At 37.8% G+C, this 22,108-nt stretch overlaps 1 protein-coding gene across 2 annotated transcripts in view; it reads right to left on the bottom strand.

Moving 5' to 3' along the window:
* Positions 1-5,300: 5,300 nt before the first annotated feature.
* The window catches only part of LRRC28 (leucine rich repeat containing 28), a 51,314-nt gene continuing 34,506 nt past the window's right edge, over positions 5,301-22,108 (bottom strand). The window contains exons 7-10 of one of the 2 annotated variants that reach the window (XM_030457271.1): positions 17,309-17,411; positions 13,575-13,750; positions 10,810-10,969; positions 5,301-7,997 (exon numbers count right to left, since the gene is read on the bottom strand). In XM_030457271.1, the coding sequence (XP_030313131.1) occupies positions 7,925-7,997; positions 10,810-10,969; positions 13,575-13,750; positions 17,309-17,411 (512 nt within the window). In that variant the 3' untranslated portion in view covers positions 5,301-7,924. The remainder of the gene's footprint in view (positions 7,998-10,809; positions 10,970-13,574; positions 13,751-17,308; positions 17,412-22,108) is intronic. The other variant, XM_030457272.1, reaches the window with a different exon arrangement.

The following is a 22,108-nucleotide window of genomic DNA, read 5'->3' as shown; positions in this document are numbered from 1 at the left end:
ATCTCAGATTTAAATACCAGGTGTGTAAATGTACTTACTCCCAAATGAAATTAAAGGAATTCAATTTTTTCATAACAAGGCCCTTTTTTTCTGGAACAGGAGCATCCACATATGACAATAATCAAGAATAGCTGAAGTCACAATAAGGTCTCAGGCTACTGGCTGTAAATGAAAACAGTAAATTCATTCTTCCCTCTTGCAGCTTCTTGCTACATAACATACTAAATCACCCTCCAGATAAAGGTTCCTGTAAGTAAAAGACTAGTCCTAGCATGTCTGCAAACACCTTATGATAATACTTCAATGAGATGGACTGGAATCAATATTTTCCATCTTTGCAGCTTGGGGCCAGAGAGCAGTGTGCTGGGCAGGGATGTCAGACTGTGCCACAAACACACCAGGGAGGGACCTGCCTGGAAAGGGTTGTCTTGCTCCTTGGTATCAGCTCCTGCACCACTTGAGCCTCCTTGAGGGAAGAGGGAAAAAGGGAGATAATTAGAGGTTTTCACTGCAAACCTTCTCCTAAGTATCCTCATAGAAATAAAGACAGCAGTTTGGCTACAGTTTAGACAGAGCTACTGGAGAAATCTGAGTCTCTATGTTCCATGGTAGTCCAATTAGATACTGCTATATCTTAAAAAAATATGATACTTAGTACTGACTTAATATAAAATGAATACATTAATTTAAATTATATACCCTCCATTTATCTGCAGCTAGAATAGAATGCATGTTTGTGATCTAGGTATTTTTGCACAAATGTGATTAGGTGCTTTTGCCTGATGAACAAACAAACCTATGTCACAGGGCGGGTAAACCACTTCATAAATATTAGTGAAAATGGGACTACAGGAGGAGTTTGTGTACTGACTAGATAATGGAGCATCCTTTTCTAGCCAGGAGTGAGGAGACAGAAGAAAGAAGGGCATTATTTGTATCTTTATAGGGACAGAAACAGCTGTTACACTGTGAGAGTAATGAGGGTATCAGAAGTATAAAAATCCATTTAATTCTACAAAGACACAAACTCCATGTCATGGTAGTTACTCAGGTTTTAGTTATTATAGAAACAAACACATAAAACAGTAAGGTGTGAATATACAGAACAATTAATACTGGTAGTTTTAGACAGAGGGTTCACAACTACATGGACAATTCTCTGTTTCTCATCCTACTTTAAAAGGAGCACTTACCTGTAAAGAAGTCATAAAGGAGACTGTGCCAGCCCTATTCCAAGCTAAGCTGTCTCAAGAAAGTTAAATAAGTTTTTCTTGGTAATTCTTCTTTTCATGTATCATCTACATTGATCTGGCTTTTTGCAAAATGAAATTAGAGAGCCAGCAGAGACAAGGCAAAAGCAAAGGCAGCCAAATTCAAGTCGATGCTCAGACTGTTTCGGAAGCTCAGTACCAGAGAAGCAATCACAGTTATCACCAACTGACCCAAGAATATTCAAGCTTGAAACTTTTAATTGCTTTAACAATAAAAATCAGTCACTAGAACTCTCAAGTATAAAGGAAAGCTAGTAGGATTCATAATAGCTAGGATTGATAATTATAGAAGCCAGATGATCAACAAAAGCAGAATGGGGCATATTTGATACCACCACTACTTAATACTTGCTCCTAGAATGAGCACTGGTTCTCTTTTTAAACAATGTAGGTCATGTCATCAGCATCTTCAGAATGTATCTCTATTTTATCAAGAACTACAGTACCCTGGCTGGTTTTCATTCTTAAACAAAACATCAGCTTTTTGGACCTTACCAGCACCAAAATGGAACTTAAAGCATTTTTTGCTTTCTTAATAGAATACCTTGATTTTCTGTTATAATAGCACATCAGAGAACAGTCACAGTAGCAATCAATAAACAAACTCATTATTGCATTTTTCATTGCAAGAAAGCTTTCTCAATTGATCTGAAGAAATGTAGTTAAACCTTGTAACTTGATGAGGTTCACAGAAAAGGACAACAGAACACCTTCAAGGTACTGGTCCTCATACCACAGCTGCAGACCTACTTAGCAACAGAACAGACATCCATGACTGACAACTTTCTTTGATAGAAAGAGCCAGTCAATATTTACATTCCTCATGAACACACAAAAGAGCATCAGGATACTTGAGAAATTAGCCCTTGATTGCCACTTGGAAGGCATCATCAGAAAAGCAAATCACTTCAGCACCTCCAACAACACAACTGCTTTTATTCCTGAAACTGAAGATCTCTCACAGATGTGTCAAGGTCTTCTGCCTCGCAGTGGGAGAAGTCTGAAGGGCATAATGGATGCTGAAAAAGCAAGCTATGAGTGTTTTATTATTTAGAGTCAAAAGATAAAGCATTCAGTCAACTCTTGCTCTCTTTCTTGCTGAAGTAGCAGACAGAAATCTGATAGTCATAAATGGCCACTTCCAGCATCCTGAGCCAGCTACAGGGAATACCGATAGGATTCTTCAGTGCAGAAAGGAGGGGGCTCTACTGTAATATTAAATGATCACTTAAGTTGGGGGATGCAGACACAGTGGTTCAATTTGGCTCTCAAGTTCCCAAAATGTCACCACATAGAGCAGCCCTAAATCTTGGCTTAGAAGTCACAAAACATCCAGTGCCTTTCCAAGTGAGATCTCAGCTCCTCTCATTTCCTGCATACAATAGCATTATTCAGCCACTGAAGTTTCCACTTAGCTTGCATTTATGCCAAGTACTTTTAATTGCAGAGGAAAAGGATGTTAAGCTCTCCCATTTGTTTCTTTCTAATTCACAAGAGACAGCAGCAGTGGTTGGTAAAAGTTATAGGTTAAGGGCTGTTCTTCCCCCACTACCCTTCATCTCACTTATAAAGGGATTTGCATCCTCTTCCTGCTCCCTCATGGAGGTTACCTATGTGGCAAGGGCAAGAAAATTTCTGTTGTCATTTGTTAGTTACTAAAAAGGCAACATACTATAAACTTACTGGGAAATAAGCATCAAGAAGTCTGAATGGTATCTAAACCCTTTAAGGCATCCATAAAAACTGATGTTCAGAGTCACCCAGACCAATAGAGGCCTCATTTACAAGTGGTATGCTAGTTGTATTCACCCAATGCATCTCCAGTAATTCCGACAGCATCCAAGGCAAAGAACAGAACAGATACAGAGTAGCAGCTTTCACCCAAGCAAAACACTGCAGAGAAAGGAGAGAACTGAAAAAAACAGATGCTTAATTTCTACTTAGTAAATAACACATGAAACCTAGACACAGCTTTCAAGGTGGCACTTATTACAGCTCTACTGAAAGTTATTTTTCTTTTGATCAATCCACAGAAAGGTCTAAAGAGAGGTTTCCATATGGGTTTTGTTCCTATTATGCAAGATTTGGTGAATGAGAGTGTCTGAGACATAGGGATTAAGTGCACTGAAGTGGTGTTTTGGGCTTGGGAGCCTTTTAAGTGTCTTCATTCCATCCCTTCAGCCTTGGGACAAGACTCTTACTAATTATTACACAAATGAACTAAAATGTAAATTAAATGCTACATCCTAACATAGCTCAGTAGCTCCAGGAGCAAGAATTCAGTTAATGGCCTGTACTTCTATCCAAAAATATAGTTTATTAACAAGCACATACAATAAATTGGACCACTAACTTTAAATAGAACATCCAGCAAGCTCACCTTCACACTAAGTGACATTTGGTTAATACAGAGCAAAAAAGCAATACACTTATACTTCCAACAGACATGGAACAAACTCAGTTGCAATCCAAGTTAAAGTTGTAGTCCAAAGAAGGGCACATAAAAGCAAAAGTAATGAGGGCTTCACATGAACCTTGCCATTTCTTTCCACCAGACCTTTGGTCTCCTACAAAATAGGTCTGTAATACAAAAAGTAATAAAAATTCTGGATTCAATTTACTTGGCATCTTCCATCACAAGTTAACTATAACATTTTGTAACAACGTGAAATGTACTGTGAGGGAGGTAAGAGACAAAGATAGTTAGGTCTTGGAATTACTTAAATTCAGCTGTAGATAGAGAGCCTGGCTAGCAGCAGGCATGGACTCCAGTGTCATTGTCCTTTTTGCAAGAAATAAAAAGGTTATGAAACACATTCTTCTCTTTCATCAATTAAAACTCAATCCATCCACCACTGACCTCATGTCTAAAGTTCTGTCATCAGTGGTAAATCAGATGGTGCTGCAAGTGGCCTTCAACAAAACAAAACAAAAAAGTCACCCTCTCTAGTGGAAGGTTTGTCACTCGCCAGTCCCCAGCTTGGCTGTGATGTCAGTAAAACCTGACACGCTGTTACCACATGGGTGTTACCATGGCCTTGTCCTCCCTTCATGCCAGAACAAAGGGATTCAGCAGAATTTGATCTATAAGAACTGAAGCCAACTTGGCAACCAACAGCTCTGCTCTGCTCGCTGTAAGGTCTTAACCTCCCCGCAATGAAGCAAACAGAAGGTTTCTAATGAACTTCAACACGAGCCCAAGAGAAGCATGGGGCCAAACCAGAAAAATAGGCATGGCTTTATATTATACCTTGTTCTTCACACAGGAAAGGACATCTGTATTTCTGATCCTCCTGAGGAGTAGCCTGAAGGTTCCCAAGAACAGTGTTCCAAATGCAACAGTGTCCACGGTAAAACTGCCCAAGTTTTAAAGTCAGAGATTCCTCTGTTTCCTTGGTGGCAGAACACAAAGTTATCTTTACAAACAAAAGCATCCCAATTTTATTAACAGGGTGCCTGTTATCACACCAGTCATATAAGGAATTCATCTTTACTCCAAAACAATTTATTGCTGTATCAATCAAAGTCTTATCTCTCATTTTCTCTCCTGCACCTTTTTAGTGTCTAGGAAAAAAACCCAGAAACTTCTCCTTTTCCCACACTAAGAGGTGAGATCTACTTCTGTGGCAAAAACCATTTTAAAATATTCATTTTTTCAACTGCTGGAACCAGATTTTTTGCAGTACAAGGAAAAAGGTATCTCAGTGTGCACTAACCTGATGAACTTGAGCACGCAATCCAAAATTCCCTAGAAATAAATGCATTAAAAAACAGTTCAAGTATTGTGACACCTTGTATGAAAAACAAGTGATGCACAGTTCAATCAGAAACAAGCTTCCTTTCCCCTCTGCTACTTGCATAGTTGGCTCTCATGTTAACTGGTTATGAAAGACTCTTACAGCAGAACAACTTTAGAAAAATTTGGTCAAGTGAGAATGGAGTTATTTTAAGCTAGAACAATATCACCCAAAGATACAGATGAATACACACACTGTTCATATGAAAAAAAAATCAAAACAAAACATAGAATACAGAAAACAAGAATTTAATCTGCATTTCCAGTCTATATATTGGCTTTTCTCTTCTTTGTTTTATAAAAATAGGGTATGACATTTCAGCTTCAATCACATGTTTAAGTCATTTATTCATTGAAAATTCCATTCTTGAAATATCAAGTGTTAGTTAAGACTCATCCTGATTATAGAACAGACTATACTTCTTCTGAACTGCACTGAACTTAACAATAGTGAAACTGGTATGAACTCGAAAAAAACAATTAAAATTATGGGAAGAAGAAAGAAAATAAAAATTAGATAATTTAAAAATAATAATCAATAATAATCAAGCTCCACTCATTATCTGACCCCTAAGAAAAAAACCCCACCAATGCCTTTTAGATGATCAAGACATTTAAGTCCAAAATATTTACAGGCTGAATTCAGAAATCCAATGTATTTTAAAGTTTGTAAGTTGCTACAAAAAAAGGACAAATAAGTTTCCAACAAGAAATCTCCTCCAAAGACAGAGGAAGCCACAGTAAAAATAATACTGAAAATTCCTGATCAGAGTATTGCATCAAAAATGAGTATTTGTAACACTCCCATAGTACTCCTATATCCACTTAAAAAAATAGATTCTGTACTACACTTACACATTTCTGATAGAGATATAAATGTATGTGGGCAGTTTGTCCCTCAACTGTTTAGTACTGAGGAAAAAGAAAAAAGTGTAAGCTGCATTTTGCTGCCTCAGCAGTGAAACCTCCCGGGGGGGAGGGAGAGGGCCTGCTGGAGATACCAACATTGAAAGAAATTAGTGAAATGAGAAAGTCAGAAATCCAATAGTACAAAGTTTGCTTGGATATGGCTCTTTCCCCTACTGCATTTAATAAATGGGATTTGTTTTAGAAAGTTTCAAAATTCCCAAACAGTAGATGATACTTGCATTCCTGAAGGATTAAGTTCTACATTTCTTAATGTTAATTCAACTCTCTAAAACCAACCCAATAAAACCAGCAAAGCTTTTGCAAGTAACATGCACAACCTAAGAATTCTATCCTAAAAAATTGCCTTTTTGGAACCTTCTTAAGCTCTTAAGATACTCTATTTATTGAAGAGATGCCAGGAAGCCTGCAGGGGGAACAAATGCTTCTTTGGTAAAAGGCAAACATTTTACTGCCTCCTCCCTTCAAAGTATGCACACCTCACCACAACATATGCTAATACACTATCAAATAAGTCTCTTTATCTTGCCATTTTTATAACAAAATGTTTCATTCAGCTTGTAACTACCTACTGCACAGAGCAGCACTCTGTGCTAAATCAACAAGTAGTTTACACCTAAGAAAGTGGGGGGAAAAAATAGAGAACACATTGTATTAAAAGAATATATATTCCAAAACAAGTCAAGAGGGGCTAATTATTTTTATAAACTGTTTCAGTACAAAATTAAAATTAAGCCATGCAGACATTTTGGGCCTTTCTTCCATCCTTTATCCTTTATTTGAAATGAATTTGAATTTGATCTAACAAAAAAAGATTATCACAAACACCATAGTTGAGTGGAAATGCAAGTTAAATCTGCCATTATTATAGAAACCCAAATGGTACTGCCATTCTGTGAAGGTATCTAGGTATGTATATATACCTATGTATGGAGACACACCTTCCTCCCCGAGATTTCCAGCCTTCTCCAAGGTTAACACACTCCACTAAAACACTCAATAATCAGCCAAAGGCTGAATCTAGAAAAAGATGACCAACTCTTTGCAAATCTACAGTCTGCAATTGTAAAAATATAATAAATATAAATATTTACTATTGTATTAAGATTTTTTTTTTCAAGTGAAATTTGAACTTCATCTTCTTCCCGAAAAACTCAAAGAAGCAAGAGGGGATGTGTTTTTAAAAAGACATGAGTGATGAAAATGAAGAAAAGACAACCTCAAACTTGCTGGAGCAAGACCATCAGTACCAGCCTTCCCTACTGACACAGGACCTCTAGCAGCCTCGTTACTCCAATTAAATCAGTGTAGCTTCTAAAGATACCAGAAAGTACAAGTGCGAGCTGCTTTTAACGTGGATTTAAATAGCAGAGTTAACTGTGAAAGACCCAGGTATACAACTGGGATAACTCTGCTATGGAAAAATATAAGAGGGAGAAAATAAAACAAAATTCTATGGAGAAGTCACTGGGTTGTTCAAAGGTTTCCATAGGCTTAGATCTGTAGACCTGAATCCAGCTGTAAGAAGTATGATGGGTAAACAAAAACTGTTGTATGTAATTGGACCTTTTTTCCCCCTGCTAGGAACGAAAACTGCCTCAAAACGATGCAATGGGTCAACCTGAAGACAGCCACATTTGAAAAAGAATGGAAATCCTGAAGTCAGAGCTTGCGAATTTGTTTGGTTTGTGTGCTGCCTTGGAGGAGAGAGAAGTTAATACTTTTAAAAGCTTGGTATTTACACTTCCGAAAAGTTTCTGCAGTTCATCCAAATTTGATAGGGTAGGATTTAAGTGCCTCTCAGTGTTCTGGCCTGGGCACTTCTGCTGCTTTGGCACACACGCACGCACACAGTATTCCAGTACCAATGGGATACGATGTCTAATGCAGCTTTAAACTGGCAGCACTCCTGAGCAGTTTTAAATGTTTATCAACTCAGTAGGTCAAAAGTCTGCAGACACTGGGTGGAGCAGCAGTATGCCACAAAACTAACAGTTGTCCTCCTAGAAAAGAAAAGAAAAAAAAAATAGGGAGGGGGAAGAGTTGTCAGTAAAGATTAAAGCTTCTGGCCCAGTTCCACAGCAGACAATATGTTGGTTTGTAAAATAAAGGATTAGCAGACCTCAACACTTGAGAAAAAGAAGGTTCATTTGCTCTAGAGGAGTGCTTGATACAAAGGCAGGGAAACACTGCAGGGGTTCTCCAAAACCTTCCTGGTTTCTTAAATATTCACATTAGAGAAGCAGCATGTGGTTTTTCTTTCTGTGGAGGGTGTGGTTGGGTGTTACAGCCAGTAGGTTTAACAGCTAGAAGGGAAATAGCTGGGTAATTCTTGCTTCAGCTTTGCTCATGTGCTTCTTAAATTGCTGCTTGTAGGCACGAAATAACTGAAGTCCAGTGTCCTCCTGGGGTTCAGTCAAGTGAACAAACTGGGCCCCAATCTTCAGAAAGGCTGACTGACTGGCAGTGCTGTCACACTGTGCCAGGCACTGCAGGGATGGTGACATGAAAGCCTGACTGTGACCCTCCTCCTGCCCCCAGCCTGGCAGGGACCTAGATATCTGTTGTTAAAATGTTAGGATGTGTTTTTTTCACTAACCCAGAAATCACACTTTACCCAGTGCTCATGTCATCTGTGCTTTTTCAGATAGAGAAATCAAGTTCACCACTTAGCTATTTTTTCCTGTAAGAGGATACAGAATGTGATGTGGAAATCCAGACAGAAGTTACTGGCATGGATGTGGCATGTGCTAATCAGTGCTGCACAAATGTTTCGGATCCCTATCCTGTGTTTTCACCGTGGTCATTGTAAGCTCTTTAGAAGAGAAACACTGTCCTTCATGTCCTCCTAAACCAGATATTACACCTCTACAATTCTACATAATCTTACCATGTCAAGTGCACGAGCTACAGAGGTAAGGATGACAGGCTGCTCTGTTTAAATCTTATTTTCTGTGGATTTGCATAAAATGGCAGCTACTTAAGACTGTATTCATGAAGGCATTTTGCAGAACACAGTACATTCTTGTCTAATGGAAGGAATGATAACTGTTTTTTAAAAACTGGAAACCATATAGAAATATGTCTTTTTAATTACTGGATTTTAGAAATAAATAAAGTGTTATTTCAAAATAGGCCTAAAGTATGGTTTGAGATGTGAATTTTAATAATTCCTAAAGGTGTCTACTGATATTTCTATCATCTCCTAACTCTAAGTTCTACAATAAGCAACACTTAGCAAATAGTTACAAAGTAGAGCTCTCTAGTCCAAACTCTCCCATTACTGAATTATTTCAGAGAATGTAAGGATTTAGTGACCAGCAAGTAGTTTTCTGCCACTTTCTTAGAAAATTATACTGTTCAGTGCTTGAAAGAAATTATTTATAGCATGATTATAACACATCTTATGCCACTCAGACTGTAATGTAGAAGCAATTTATTTTACTTGACATGAAATCCATTGAATTTCAACATACAACTGAAGGCTAACAGACTGGCAAGTCCAAGTAAGCAATCTCTGCAATCAGAGCTTTCTAAGAAAGATGATTTGTCAAAAATAGCATTTATGCAGCCTTCTGGCAGCTGTCCAGATTTGGCATACCTAAATTGCTTTCATTTCATAAAGTTGAGTTGCTTACAGATCAGGTATCTCTTAGGCCACAAACTCACAGCAAAATAACCCATGATACAGCTCTGGAACACAGGTACCATCAACCTGCAGTTTCTTATGTTTATGGTAGATAACTACTGAATCAATGGATTTCAGCAGGACAAGAACTCAGTGGCATTCTTGTGCATTATATACACAGCAAGTAATCTCAGAAACATTCCTTTTTAAAGCACCTTTCTTTCTGCTCCCCACCTTTAGGCATATGCTTTGTAACTAACAGTGTGACTCGAACTCTTTAAGAGCAATCTGAGCATCACATTTGTTTTTTTAACTCCAAGGGACTTGTCTTTAAACCTTCTATATTAGGTTCCAAACAGTGCTGTACTTTTGCCCAAACAGAACCAGTTGAAAGTTCTCAGAGGCTGCTTTTCCATTGCAGAAAGTGAATTCATTGATATAATGGCTCATGGCAGGTTACAATATCAACTCAGACCAAGAGGGGTTAGGGTAAGAATCATTGCAAAGCAATCAGTGCTCACTTTAAAGAGATTTAAAATCTTTACCTACATGACAGCAGTATTCCCTGAACCATATCCCAGGTTTGAATTCCTTTTATGACTGTACTGTCCTGCAGGTCAAGAAGTCTATGTGGGTTATCTACTTGACCTGTGAATCCTGCAGACACACTCAAAACTTCTGTAACTATAAAACCTGAAGTATTTTAAACAGATGTGTTGTTACAAAATGCATATTAGAATGCAGAATGTTTTCACAGCATATCTCAAGTTAATCAGCATGGAAGGAAAAACCAAGAGCATTTTACTGCAGAACAGTTTAATTAAGTTCTGGCCTTGGAGATTTCTTCCATCTTTAAGCCTACAGCACTTTTATTTGGTGGTCACCTTCTCCTGAGACCACGCATGTGCTGCACTACCACAAACAAGTCAACCCCATCCTATCAAAACCCTTCACTATCTTAGAGCAGTCTGAAACAGGCAAGTGTAGTAGCCCTTGTTAAGCAGTGTAATAGCAGTATTCTGGTTGTCATGCTAACAAAAGATTTGTCAACTTTTACATGCAATCACAGAACAGGAGCTTTAGATCTGAAAGACTGCCAAGTTAAAAAAATTCTTAAGAATATGCTTTGTTCTTCAGGGTGTTTTTCTTCCTAATTGAAACCCCAGTGTAATTTGCTGTATAATTACCCTTGATGCAATCCTGCCATTGGAGTCTCCCTCAAGGGAAAGAGCTTTGGGTAGACAATGGTAAACATAGGCTGGCTGCAGCGGTGGCAGTGTCCCAAGGGACAGTGCAGCAATTCCAAGAGGCTTTTGGGTAGTGAGATTGGAGTCAAAAAGTTCAAATCTAGAGAAGAAAAGAATCAAATAAGGCTTGTGATAAAACAATTGCATGATAAAGTCAAAAACAACAAGCACGCGCCACAGACAGTTCAGAAAATTGGCTGCCTCACATTTCCTCAGACTTTATCAAAAGAACAGCAAGGTAACACTAATTAACACTAATAGAGTGAAGGACGTGATGCTTGCCATATATAATCTCAAAAAGTTACAACATTTAAGTTGAGCATTGTGAGCACAAGATTAACTGGGCCCAAATACCCAAGCAAAAAATATTCTAGCTCAAGCAAACACTAAAAACCAGTAATATATCATAAAGCTTTTTCAGACACAAAGATAATCTAGACAGGTAATAACCATACAAAATCCTGAAAAGGACACCAGTAGTATTTAACTAAAATATTTCAGCAACCAATCCAACAGGACACCTAAACTCACTGAAATGTCTTAACTCCATCATCAGCAAAAAAGGGAGCAGAAATATTTGGAATTACTTGCAATACAACCCCGCCCAGCATAATTCTTACAGGTCCAACCAAAAAGGCCACTCTTAAAAGATTAATGCATTCATAATGTCTTAAGTGTGTCCCCACAGTTTACAAGACACCAACATTTTCACCAAAAGGGACTGCAGGGTCATTTCATGGGAAAGCATTTTAACCAACATGCTAATCTCCATCTAGAAACTGAGACACAGCCAAAACAGGTGAATGAGTTTAGGTGCTGAGTAATCAGGACAAGATGCAGTCCCTGATAAATCAGTTTTGAGATACTGCACTGGTTTCAGCTTTCAAACAAAGTGAAGTTGAACCCCCATACACAATGTACCACAACAGCCTCCGAGGAGTGCATTTGCGTCAGAAAGAAAAGGTCACATTCTGTAGTCAAGCAAAGACTGAGGCAGTCAAGTCACTTCTGTTGTACTTTGCTAACAGCAGCCAAGTATTTAACAGCACCCTTGAAACTGCAAATTTTGGCAATCAGGGATAGTTGAAATCTGCTATTTTAATCATATATGCCACCTGCTTCCCCAGCACAGCACCATCTTACATGTGCCTGAACTACACAGTGCTCACTGCAATGTGGGTGTTACCAGTGGTAATGCTCACACTCTTCAGTAAGGTGACTCAGGATGGTTTTTCCTGTCTATGTATATAGAAATATAGAAATAGACAACAAAGTGCAGAGTAGTAACCTTGAAGTAGGCAAGATAGTTCAAAAAAAGTTTCATCCTCTTTGCAGGTTCTGCACCTTGGCTGCAACCAGATAATCCTCACAGCCTTGTATAAACCATTGATAAACCATTTCTTAAACTGATTTTGCAACACTACCTTGCTGTTCTCAAACCCAACCTCACCAGTGTTCACAACCAGGAACTGCATTCACACAGCTGTATTCCAGAAATTACTATGCAAGTCACAACTGGACTTGATGATCTTAAAGGTCTTTTCCAACTAAAGTGATTCTATGAACTGGGTAGAAAAGTAGTTTTTGGTGATTTGTAGGATCTTGTATCATGTCCTCAAACTTCTTCTCAAAGACTAGAATTTTGCACTTCAAAATGAAGCAGCAGCATCCATCATTGGCTAATTTTGGTGCAGCTGATATCCTGATACAACTGAACAAAGACCATACAACTTAAAACCTCTCCCCTCCATATGCAGAAATAGAAAAAATACCCAACCACAAACTGGCCAATTACATGCTCTCTATGTCACTACATACATTCTCCACAGAGCAGTGCCATTTCCTATAAACACAAGCTTGTTCACATGACTTTCTCTCATACTTTTATCCCACCCCTCAACATGAAGATTATTCCCTTCAGTACTTCCTGCAAACCCCCCTCTATGCTTTTGCTGGCAAAGCAATAGCCTAGCAGTTAGGATTTTCTCCTCAGTGCCCATGGTACAAGTGACCCTGAGCACAACCCTCCCATCTTCCCAGTGTAGCTCTCTACCCTTCTGCTTTCTACTTTTACCTCTAAAGCTGTCAGATTCCCAAGGTGCTATGGATAGGGGAGGGTCACAATGCATCTGACAACACCTGAATCTGCAGGTTGTCATCAGATATTGCCAACTCATGTGACTGCACGATGCATAACCAGAATGAGCCAAGGGCCACTTCACAGCAAAGAGTCTGAATTGGGGCAGAACTAAAACAGCTCAGCTGTCATGCTGCACTGAAATGGCCAAGGGCTGCTAACATTTCTTTTGCCTTATGTATAACAAGTCTGCCAGTTTAGGGGTGTGCTGCCTGGCAAGAAGTTGCATTGTTGGCTGATGCATCTCATCTTGCCTCAGGAACTGTATTTCTCATCTCCTGTTTCCATTAAAGAGTTTCTCCTGCAAAAGGCATCCTTTATACAACCCTCAAAAAAGGAAACCATTTTTAAGAATCACTCGACCTCAGAAACATCTTTTGCATGTCTGTTTTTTGACATTGGACATTTTTGTTCTAATAACAACATTTCAAACGTAATTTCACTAAACAGATCTTAGTGAATTTTAATCCTTGCCCAGCTCTTTGAAGAGCTATTTGACATGTTCCTATCACTGCTAAAAAAACACTTCCATGCTTTCTGTAATCTGAAGAACAGAGAAATTTCATACCTTTTAAAAACCTGTAGTAGGTGTTATAGAGGGTCCTCATTGCCAGTTCTTGCAAAGGCAGCACATGATCTGTTTCTGTCCCTATAGATTTCACCTCTGCTGGCAGGAACACTGTTAACTGGCCCGATGAAAAAGAGAGCAGCTTCACCTCTGAAACTTGGATTGGAGAACCACAACTAGAAGGACACAAGACATTTAGAAAGTGGTTAGGGAAAAAAAACAAAACCAAAAAACTATCTTTGTGGAGAAACCCAGATGCCCAACCTGAAGTACGCTTGATACTGTTCTTCACTGCATCACCCGTCAAGGATTCCTTGCAAAGTGCAATACATGTTGACACACATTTTCTACAGATCCCCACCTTCTGTGATGTGCTAGTCATGGGACATCTGGAGGTCTTTATTTTTCAAATAACATTCAAAACCTGGAGAAATGAGAACGCAATCCCAAGGAAGTAAACCAAGTGCTACACGTGTCCCTTACTTTGCCATTACTGAATGCCATTATTACTAAATATTTTACATAGGGGAGCAGTTTCATATCTAACAGTTGGTTTCCTGTCTTGGATGATCACTCAGTTGAGAATGCTAACGGATTTCTTAAGTATAATATGTGAGGCAAACTAAAACCACCAAAAAAATCATTTCTATGACTCTTTACTACACCCTTCCCCATCCACAAAGCTTCCTTGGAGCATGAAGGGGGGTGAGTGAAGGAAAACTCAAAAGAACAGCCTAAGATGCAGTGGGATGATACTCTAGGAAGTCTACTAGCCTTATCCCTCCCAATTCATATAAGGAAAAAGAAGTTTATTTGGATCCAAGGAGAGAAACCTTGCCTCTAGTAAAAAAATAGTAACTCTTTATATGATCTCTGTTGCAAGCTATCATACCAAAGAGACACGCATAGGAAAATTCTGCTAAGAGGTTGGGGAAGTCAACAGGGGAATTGGAATTGTTTATGACAACTTAATTTGAATCCAAGAGCAACTTGTTAGGGCCAGTCCTAACAAATGTAACAGAAACACAAATTTGTCAGCCTTCCCAGATATTGGACCTAAAACTGAGGTAACTACTCTAGACCTTACCAGATGTAAAAGAAATCCTATACTACTTCTCTGATAACAAAAATCTCTCCATCTCATTTCCTCTGATTAAAGGAAAAATAGCTCAAAGAAAAAAGCAAAAAAGAGCAGCATCAAACTGCAAGTCAATAAACCTCTTGTTAAATATTTAATACTTTCCCCACAAACCATTAATGGGATTAAAATATATCTGGGAATTGACAGAGCCAATATTCCCACAATCCACTGCCCAGCAATCCATACCCAATGAGTTAGCTATCACAAAAAATAAATCTATAATGGTTTTTTTCAAGTTGATTAACCCTTTACCACCCTAGCTAGAAGACATAGCCATAAATTCACTACAGTTTCTGTAGTTCAGAGCTGGGTCATTTGGTCTACTTCATGTCAACTGTGAGGCTATTAATGTCTGACCACAACACTGAAAAAACAAGGAAATGAGCAAAATGGATCATCAGAAGAAATATTCTAAGAGATACACACCCTTAAATCAGGATGGATTAAGGAATGAATCACAACCCATCAGTAGTACTGGGTGCAAGAAGAGTTTAAAAAAACTCCACACAAAATCCATGGAGATTAAAATGTGGCACAGAGAACCATCTAACTTGCTGGAAGAAAATGGAACTGCACAAAAAACCTGGGGAATAAATAACTGGAGAAAAATAGCTTTGAAACACCTATTGGCTGTCTTCAACAAGGCTAGAAGAGACCTAGCTGGAGACTATGAAATCCAATCTGTAAAAAAGAAGATCAAAATTTATTTTGAGTGCTGAGATCATCACCTCTTACATAAAGGACTTTTTCAGTCAGCCCGACTGCAGGATTCCCAGACAGAGATTCATTACTTACACAATGCAATTTATATTCTATTTTCAGATATCCAGCTTTATGTTAGTAACAGCAGCATGTCAGGTTTTATTCTCCAGTGGATGACCAGACAGAGCACTAAAGCCTGGATCCTCAGTTCTCACCTGACCCACAAAAACCTTGCATTGGTTACTAATGCTTTCTTGGAAAGAACACAGAAATTCTTCACACATTATTACACAATTTTAGTGTCACTCAGCACATTAGCAAGTAAAACCTTGGTTTCTTAATGATATATGTAATTGCTCTTTGTGTTGAAAACTCTCCTTGAAAAGAATCTACAATGTTTCAAGATGGTTTCACAACATAAAGACAAATAATTCTTTTAGTAAGCAAAATATTTGTATTGGTGTACTGAAGTAATTTCTATTCTTTACTATTAAAGGGGGGCAAAAATATTTTCTCATTCCACAGAACCATTACAAGAATCTATTTCATTGCAACAACTGCACCTTCTGCAGTCTTCTCTATATGAGATTTGTAATATCCTCCATCAGTGATACAAGCAGTTAACTCCCAGCAGCAGTGTAAACGTAATGACAGCAAAAGCTGGTGATATCTTCAAAAAGGTCAGCACAAAGATAAAATTATTTTTACTGCCTCTAAAGACTTAAAACAGTAAAAAAATATAAAGACTGTAATGGCTGCTTAAAACCACATGAAACAGGCAGGACATTTGGACAAAACTTGTTGGAACAATTCCTACTTTGTCACTAGTGTTTTTGTTCACAATCAATACAGTTCAATTACCTCTTGGGTCAATTTAATGTCTGGCTTAGTATTTACAACCTGTTCTGAAAGAACAAAGGCTTGAAATAATTTTTCCTGAAAAACAAAATTAGTAGAAGCTTGAGGCTGCCCTAAGTTCAGCAGAATTATAATCCAACTGCAAGTATTTAAATATCATACAACCAGCTGACACGGGAATATTAGAAAAACCTTAAAATGCCAAGACTCAGCATCTCACATATTGCAGTAGAGTGCAGGCTGTAGAGAGGGAATTTATATTTAATGCAAGATTTGCTGAGAGAGAGCATACCAGAAATTTATAATTAGATGGTAATGGGGACAATCCTCTTCTGATCAGTTTGAGACCAGTAAGGCTCCATTCATCAGTGGTGCTGATCCTAATTTATGCCAGTGTCAGTGCAGAAAGAATTAAGCTAGTGTCCTAGACAGACCACTTTTTTTCCCCACATCTCAACCACAAACTTGAGACAGCCTAGGGTATTTTTTAAATGCTCATGTAAAAATATACCTTGCAATCCACAATTCCTAAAAAAAAATTACTTGTTTTCATTAGTAGGTACCAAGACTTAAAAGAAGCTGATACTGGGATGTAAAATGAGTGAAGGAGCTGCATGTGATATTCAAGATATGGCCCACAACTTAAAGAAATGCAGAACTGATGAACTTCGTAGCTGCTAAAACACGTTAAACAATATTTTGTCCTTTCTTTAATTCAAGAAATTCTGTGAAATCCACATTTTCAGCCAACCTTTAAGTGCAGCTTTGGGCCTTATCATTACAATTTCCTTCAAAATAACTGCACTGCTTGTTATGGCTTAATACTAAAATATTGAAAGTCAGCAATTAACAGAGAAGATTTATTACAAAAATAAAACAGGACTGGGAGCTGCAGTAATCCCCCCAAAGTAACATTTCTGAATCACTCACACACACACACACACACAAAATCAGCTGTATCATACAGGAAGATATTTTTGAGAAGTTTTACAAGAAGTAGATACACAAATCATCTGAATTAATTCATACTTACCCATTGCAACCAATGACTTTATTATACAGATAAGATGGGAGGCCTTTCAGATGAATATTGTTATCCACATAAACATACTGTAGCTCTCGTGAACGACCTAAATCTGGGTTTAGAAAACAAGAAAAGTCAGAGGGGGAAAGGGATGACAGTGACAATTATAAGCAGACCAATTCTCTTTCCTTATAAATAAACTAATCTGACTCAATGTAAGCAAACCAATTAGTACTTCTCAGTTGTCAAACTTCGACCCATGATTTTAATCTGGATGAACTGAAGAGCAGTTTAGAAAACAGCATCTCCAGTTACAAAAACAAAACAAACCTTTTTTCAGTAGCCCTGAAAATCCCATTATAAACAGTTTTGTTTTAACACTGATCAACTCTGAAGTCAGTCTGAAGAAGTAAAGGGACAACTGATTTCAAATCAAGTTCATAAGGTCAAACCTGCTCTCATTAATTGGCCTCATGTCACTGAAGTCACAGCTTCACTATCTTTGTTAAAGTGGTAAAGACACAAACAAGAATGCAGCCTGCCCCACTCTTCCTCTTCTCCAAGAAAAGATTTGATTAGCCATAAGCAAATGCAGCCACTAATCACCCAGAAAAGCTTTGTGTGATTCAGTAAACTAAGAAAAGCAAGAAAACATACAAGCATTAACCTGCAGAATATAGTGGAACTAAAATTTGTGGCTACAAGTAAATGATCCATACATCTGAAGGTGTGCTTCCTATATTAGTTCTGTTAAAATACTAATGGCTGGCAGTCAAAAAAAGCAAGTACAGCATGATTTTAGCAATACCTTAATATAGAAATATACTAACTTACCACCAGAAAGGTTTGGAGTAATTTTATTTTATTTAGAAAATTGAAGTGGAGAAATGAAGCTAAATTAAAAGGGAAAATGTAGGCTTCTAGGAATAATTCTCAGGAGCAGTAATTTTGCTTATCAGCAAGATCTTGCCAGCTCAGTGGTAAAACTGCCCACTACCAAAAGAACTGAAAAACAATCTCATTGTGAGATGCTTAAGAAGACAAATCAAACAGTGAACTAAAAATACTAGTTTTGAACTGGCAAGCAAGCTGACATGTAGGATCTGAGCATCCCATTTCATCTGTAGCTCCTGCACTGTCCAAGATACTGGTTTGGGAAAAGACACAGGCATTTAATACAAACCACAAAGCAACAGAACAGTGGTTGAAAGCTTCTCTGCCTGGGAGGGGAGAGCTGCAACCCAGACAAACTGCATTATGGAAAAAAGTAAATAAATTTAAAAATCTGCATGGCTCTCAGCTGCTCAAACTTTTATGAGCACCTTATAGAAACTAAGCAAGATAAACAAGCATTTGGCTGGATCAGCCATACTGCAAGACAGTACTGTTACTGATTAATTCTGCCTTCCCATCTTTATCAACTGCCTCTTACCTTGGATGGCATAAAGGTAACAGTGATAACAACTTCTGTCCCTTTAGTAATCATGGTCATAAACAGAACAAAAATTAATAAATTTTTTGTAACATTTCTATTCAGAAATTCTACTAGGAACAATGGTCTCTTACCAATCCCCACCATGACAATAGGTAACATAATCCCATCTTTATTGCTGTACAGCTTTATTGTACACAAGAGCTTTGGACATTACTTAGTGCTGATAAAGCAAATGATATTTTGAATGGATGCCCCTTAAATGTTTGGGCATCTTAAAATACACTGAATGTCTTCAGCTGTCACCCACTTGAATGGCAGCTGCAACCACCAGAAACCTTAAAAGCTCACACTGAGGAGGAGCTTCAGAACCTTTCACATTTTATTTGATATAAAAAACAAGTGATGATACAACAGAGAATGAAAATGAAAATGTTAACATAAAAAAGCTGAAGGTTTTGTGTTTTTTTTTCCCTTCTAATACAGGCCTTTACCCTGCAACTGCCTATGGAGGTTCCAGAGACTGCAACTTGGGCTCTGTTCAAACTGGGGTGACTGGACATCAAGGGACATGTTCACCCATCACATGCTTCTTTGACCCTGTCCCAAAAACATTCTAGTTCATGGAGATACCTGCTGCATCAATCAAGCCAAGAAGCAAGTAGAAATCTCTCTGCTGACTGATGGGCACTGCTGTGAGATGCTGCTGTGCATCGTTTTGAGCTCAGAACTCAAAAAGATGATTTATTTTGGCTCAGTATTGCAGAGCTGAAAATAGTTTAGTAAAGTTCCAGGATATTACTAGATGAGAAAAGCCAAAACATTGTTATCCTACAATGATTAAAAATACTGCAGTACCGAGGCACTGTAACACCATACAATGCTTTAAGGGTGGAAAAAAAATCAGCCAAGAAAATAAGCAGAAAGCTCATGTGTGACACACCTGATGCTTAGGGAACATCCCCTCATGTTGCAGAAGTCAATTACACCAAGAGAAGAAAACCATGGGTTGCTGGGGCAGCTTGAGTCTGCTACTGTTTAACTTAATAATTTAGAGAATGGAACTAAATTTTTAAAAGAGGCTCATTTTGCTCATTTCTACACAGATGTATGCAAATGGGCTGAAAGTCAGGCAAGTCAAAAAAAAGCCCTAAAGCTGTTCTTTTCATATGCATTGAGGAGGTAGGCTGCATCTCATCTCTTCCTTCTGTCTTTATCTTATGCTATGTTTAGATTCTAAGTTCTGAGTTGACTGCATTTCCTAGGTAATTAAAGCAAATTTTTGGATGTTAGACAAAATAGCTCAGTAGGAAAAATTCAGCTCCCAAAGCCAAATAGCCTGTAACTACAAATGTTCCTTTGATATAGTTTCTTTGCATTAAATAACCAAGCATCTTCTAGTCCCCAAAAGATTTTTTTTCTCCTTTTTCAAACACTATCTATAAAGTTAAATTTAAATAGATCACTTTAAACAGTGCTTTGTATCCCGTCCACATTAATTTTTGTCTCATATCAGTCAACAAATATTGTTCAAAGTTCTCTAAAAAACAAGGTTCTGAGGAACTTTGTAAAATAAGGAAGCTGTCCATCTATGAAAAGGCTAAAGCTACAAAGAAGGTTTTCATGTGGCTTTTGCAAGCACTGTACTGAGTCTAAAACATTTCCACTTTCCTCCTTCCAGGCTCCCAGATCAAAGACCTTTCTCCCAGAAATGACCAAATGCCATGAGTCCTGAACAAACCCCAAGTCTATTTTTTTTTTATTTTCCTCCCCTTTTTTTTTTTAACCTCAGGGCCCTGGCATATGCATTCCACATGGCTGAAGATGGAACAAAAGCTCTTGTGTGACTGCACTGATGCTCTTTTAACCATACTGTGAAGGCAAGGACACAAAAGCAGCATATACTGAGGTAAAATAAGACCTCTGTTTACTGTGCACTGATAACTACTAGACCCATTTTCCAAAAAAAAAGTACACATAAACCCTCAATAAGGTGATATAACACTGAATATGTGCTGTCATAACATCCCTTGTACTGCCAGTACACTTGGGAATTTATGGCCTATTTTAATTGTATCCATTCTTCATGACATAAATCTTTTTTATTTTTGCAATGTCATCAGATTCAAATTTCTGCTTCCACTGGGATTTGTTTTCAGGCACTGGAGAATTTGCCAGTGGTAAAATCTGGAAGCTAAATTTTCATCAAAGGAAAATTTATATTGTAAGTAGATTGATATAAAATGATCAGTAGTTCCATCTGCCATTTAAGAACAGAATTCGTAAGATCATTTCTTAGGGCAGCATGCAAGCTACACTGATGATAAAAAGGACTGTCCAGGATGCAGTTTCCAATTCAGCTTACACATACAATTTATTAGTTTTTTAAAAGCAAATTTATTTGGAAGGCCAAATGGCTCAGATCCATAGACTCTTGTTTTGTAGAATACACAGCGGGATATTCAACAGTTGAATAATAATAATAATTTTTTTAAATACTGGCACATTCAAGAAAGAAGTGTTTTCTGCAGAGCAAATAGGTAATTAATTTTTGCTTATCCATCTACTTCTCTGTGTAGCAGGTCTGGAAGTCAGAGTGTGGCATCAGGTATTTTTAGTGTATTCTGTAAAACTAATTAATAGTGTTACACTTTTTTTCTTAAGATGCATGTGTTTGCAAAGTTAAAGGAACCTACATGACAAAAAAAATACTTAATACCTGTTCAGCAGTGCTGTGAATGTGGTGTGGTACTGCTAGAATAAATCTTACACCTATCAGTCTAGGAACAGGAAAATGCAGATTTCTATTACACTTGATAAGGGCTCTACTGGCACCTACAAGTAACAAACTCAGATGAGGAAGAATGGATTCTTTGGCACAGTGGATGACAACCACCATATGAAATAAATAAAGTAAATCACATTTGAAAAAGCATTAAGCAATATGTTCTAAATATGTTTCTTCTAACGTGGACAAGTCTAATAAAAAAGAGGGGAAAAAATACCCCACATTCTGTTAGGAGATGAATAAAATACCTGCTTTTAAACTCAACTCTCTAACTAAAAATCAAAAAAAAAAGTTTGACAGTTCTTGCAGGAATAACTCTTGCAGGTATTTCTACAGTATCTTTCACTGTTATTTAATGTCTTTACTCAGTCATTAACTAGTAAAGTGAAGTTGGATGTAAAAATACACACAAACAAACCATTAGCCAACATGTGCAGCTAGCAGAAATAATGCTACAATTATGTCTTAACTTCTGTAATACTCCAAGAAAAATATTTTCCCATACAGCAGAAGACAGATTTAATCTTTCTGCTTTTCAATGCACTAACTCTCTCTACTACTTTATTTCATCACATCTTGACCACTCTGA

Source organism: Calypte anna, chromosome 10 (genome assembly GCF_003957555.1).
Source record: "Calypte anna isolate BGI_N300 chromosome 10, bCalAnn1_v1.p, whole genome shotgun sequence".
In the NCBI taxonomy this organism is placed as follows: Eukaryota; Metazoa; Chordata; class Aves; order Apodiformes; family Trochilidae; genus Calypte; species Calypte anna.
The sequence above is the reverse complement of the archived record's forward strand: the minus strand, read 5'-3'. Positions and strand labels throughout refer to the sequence as shown.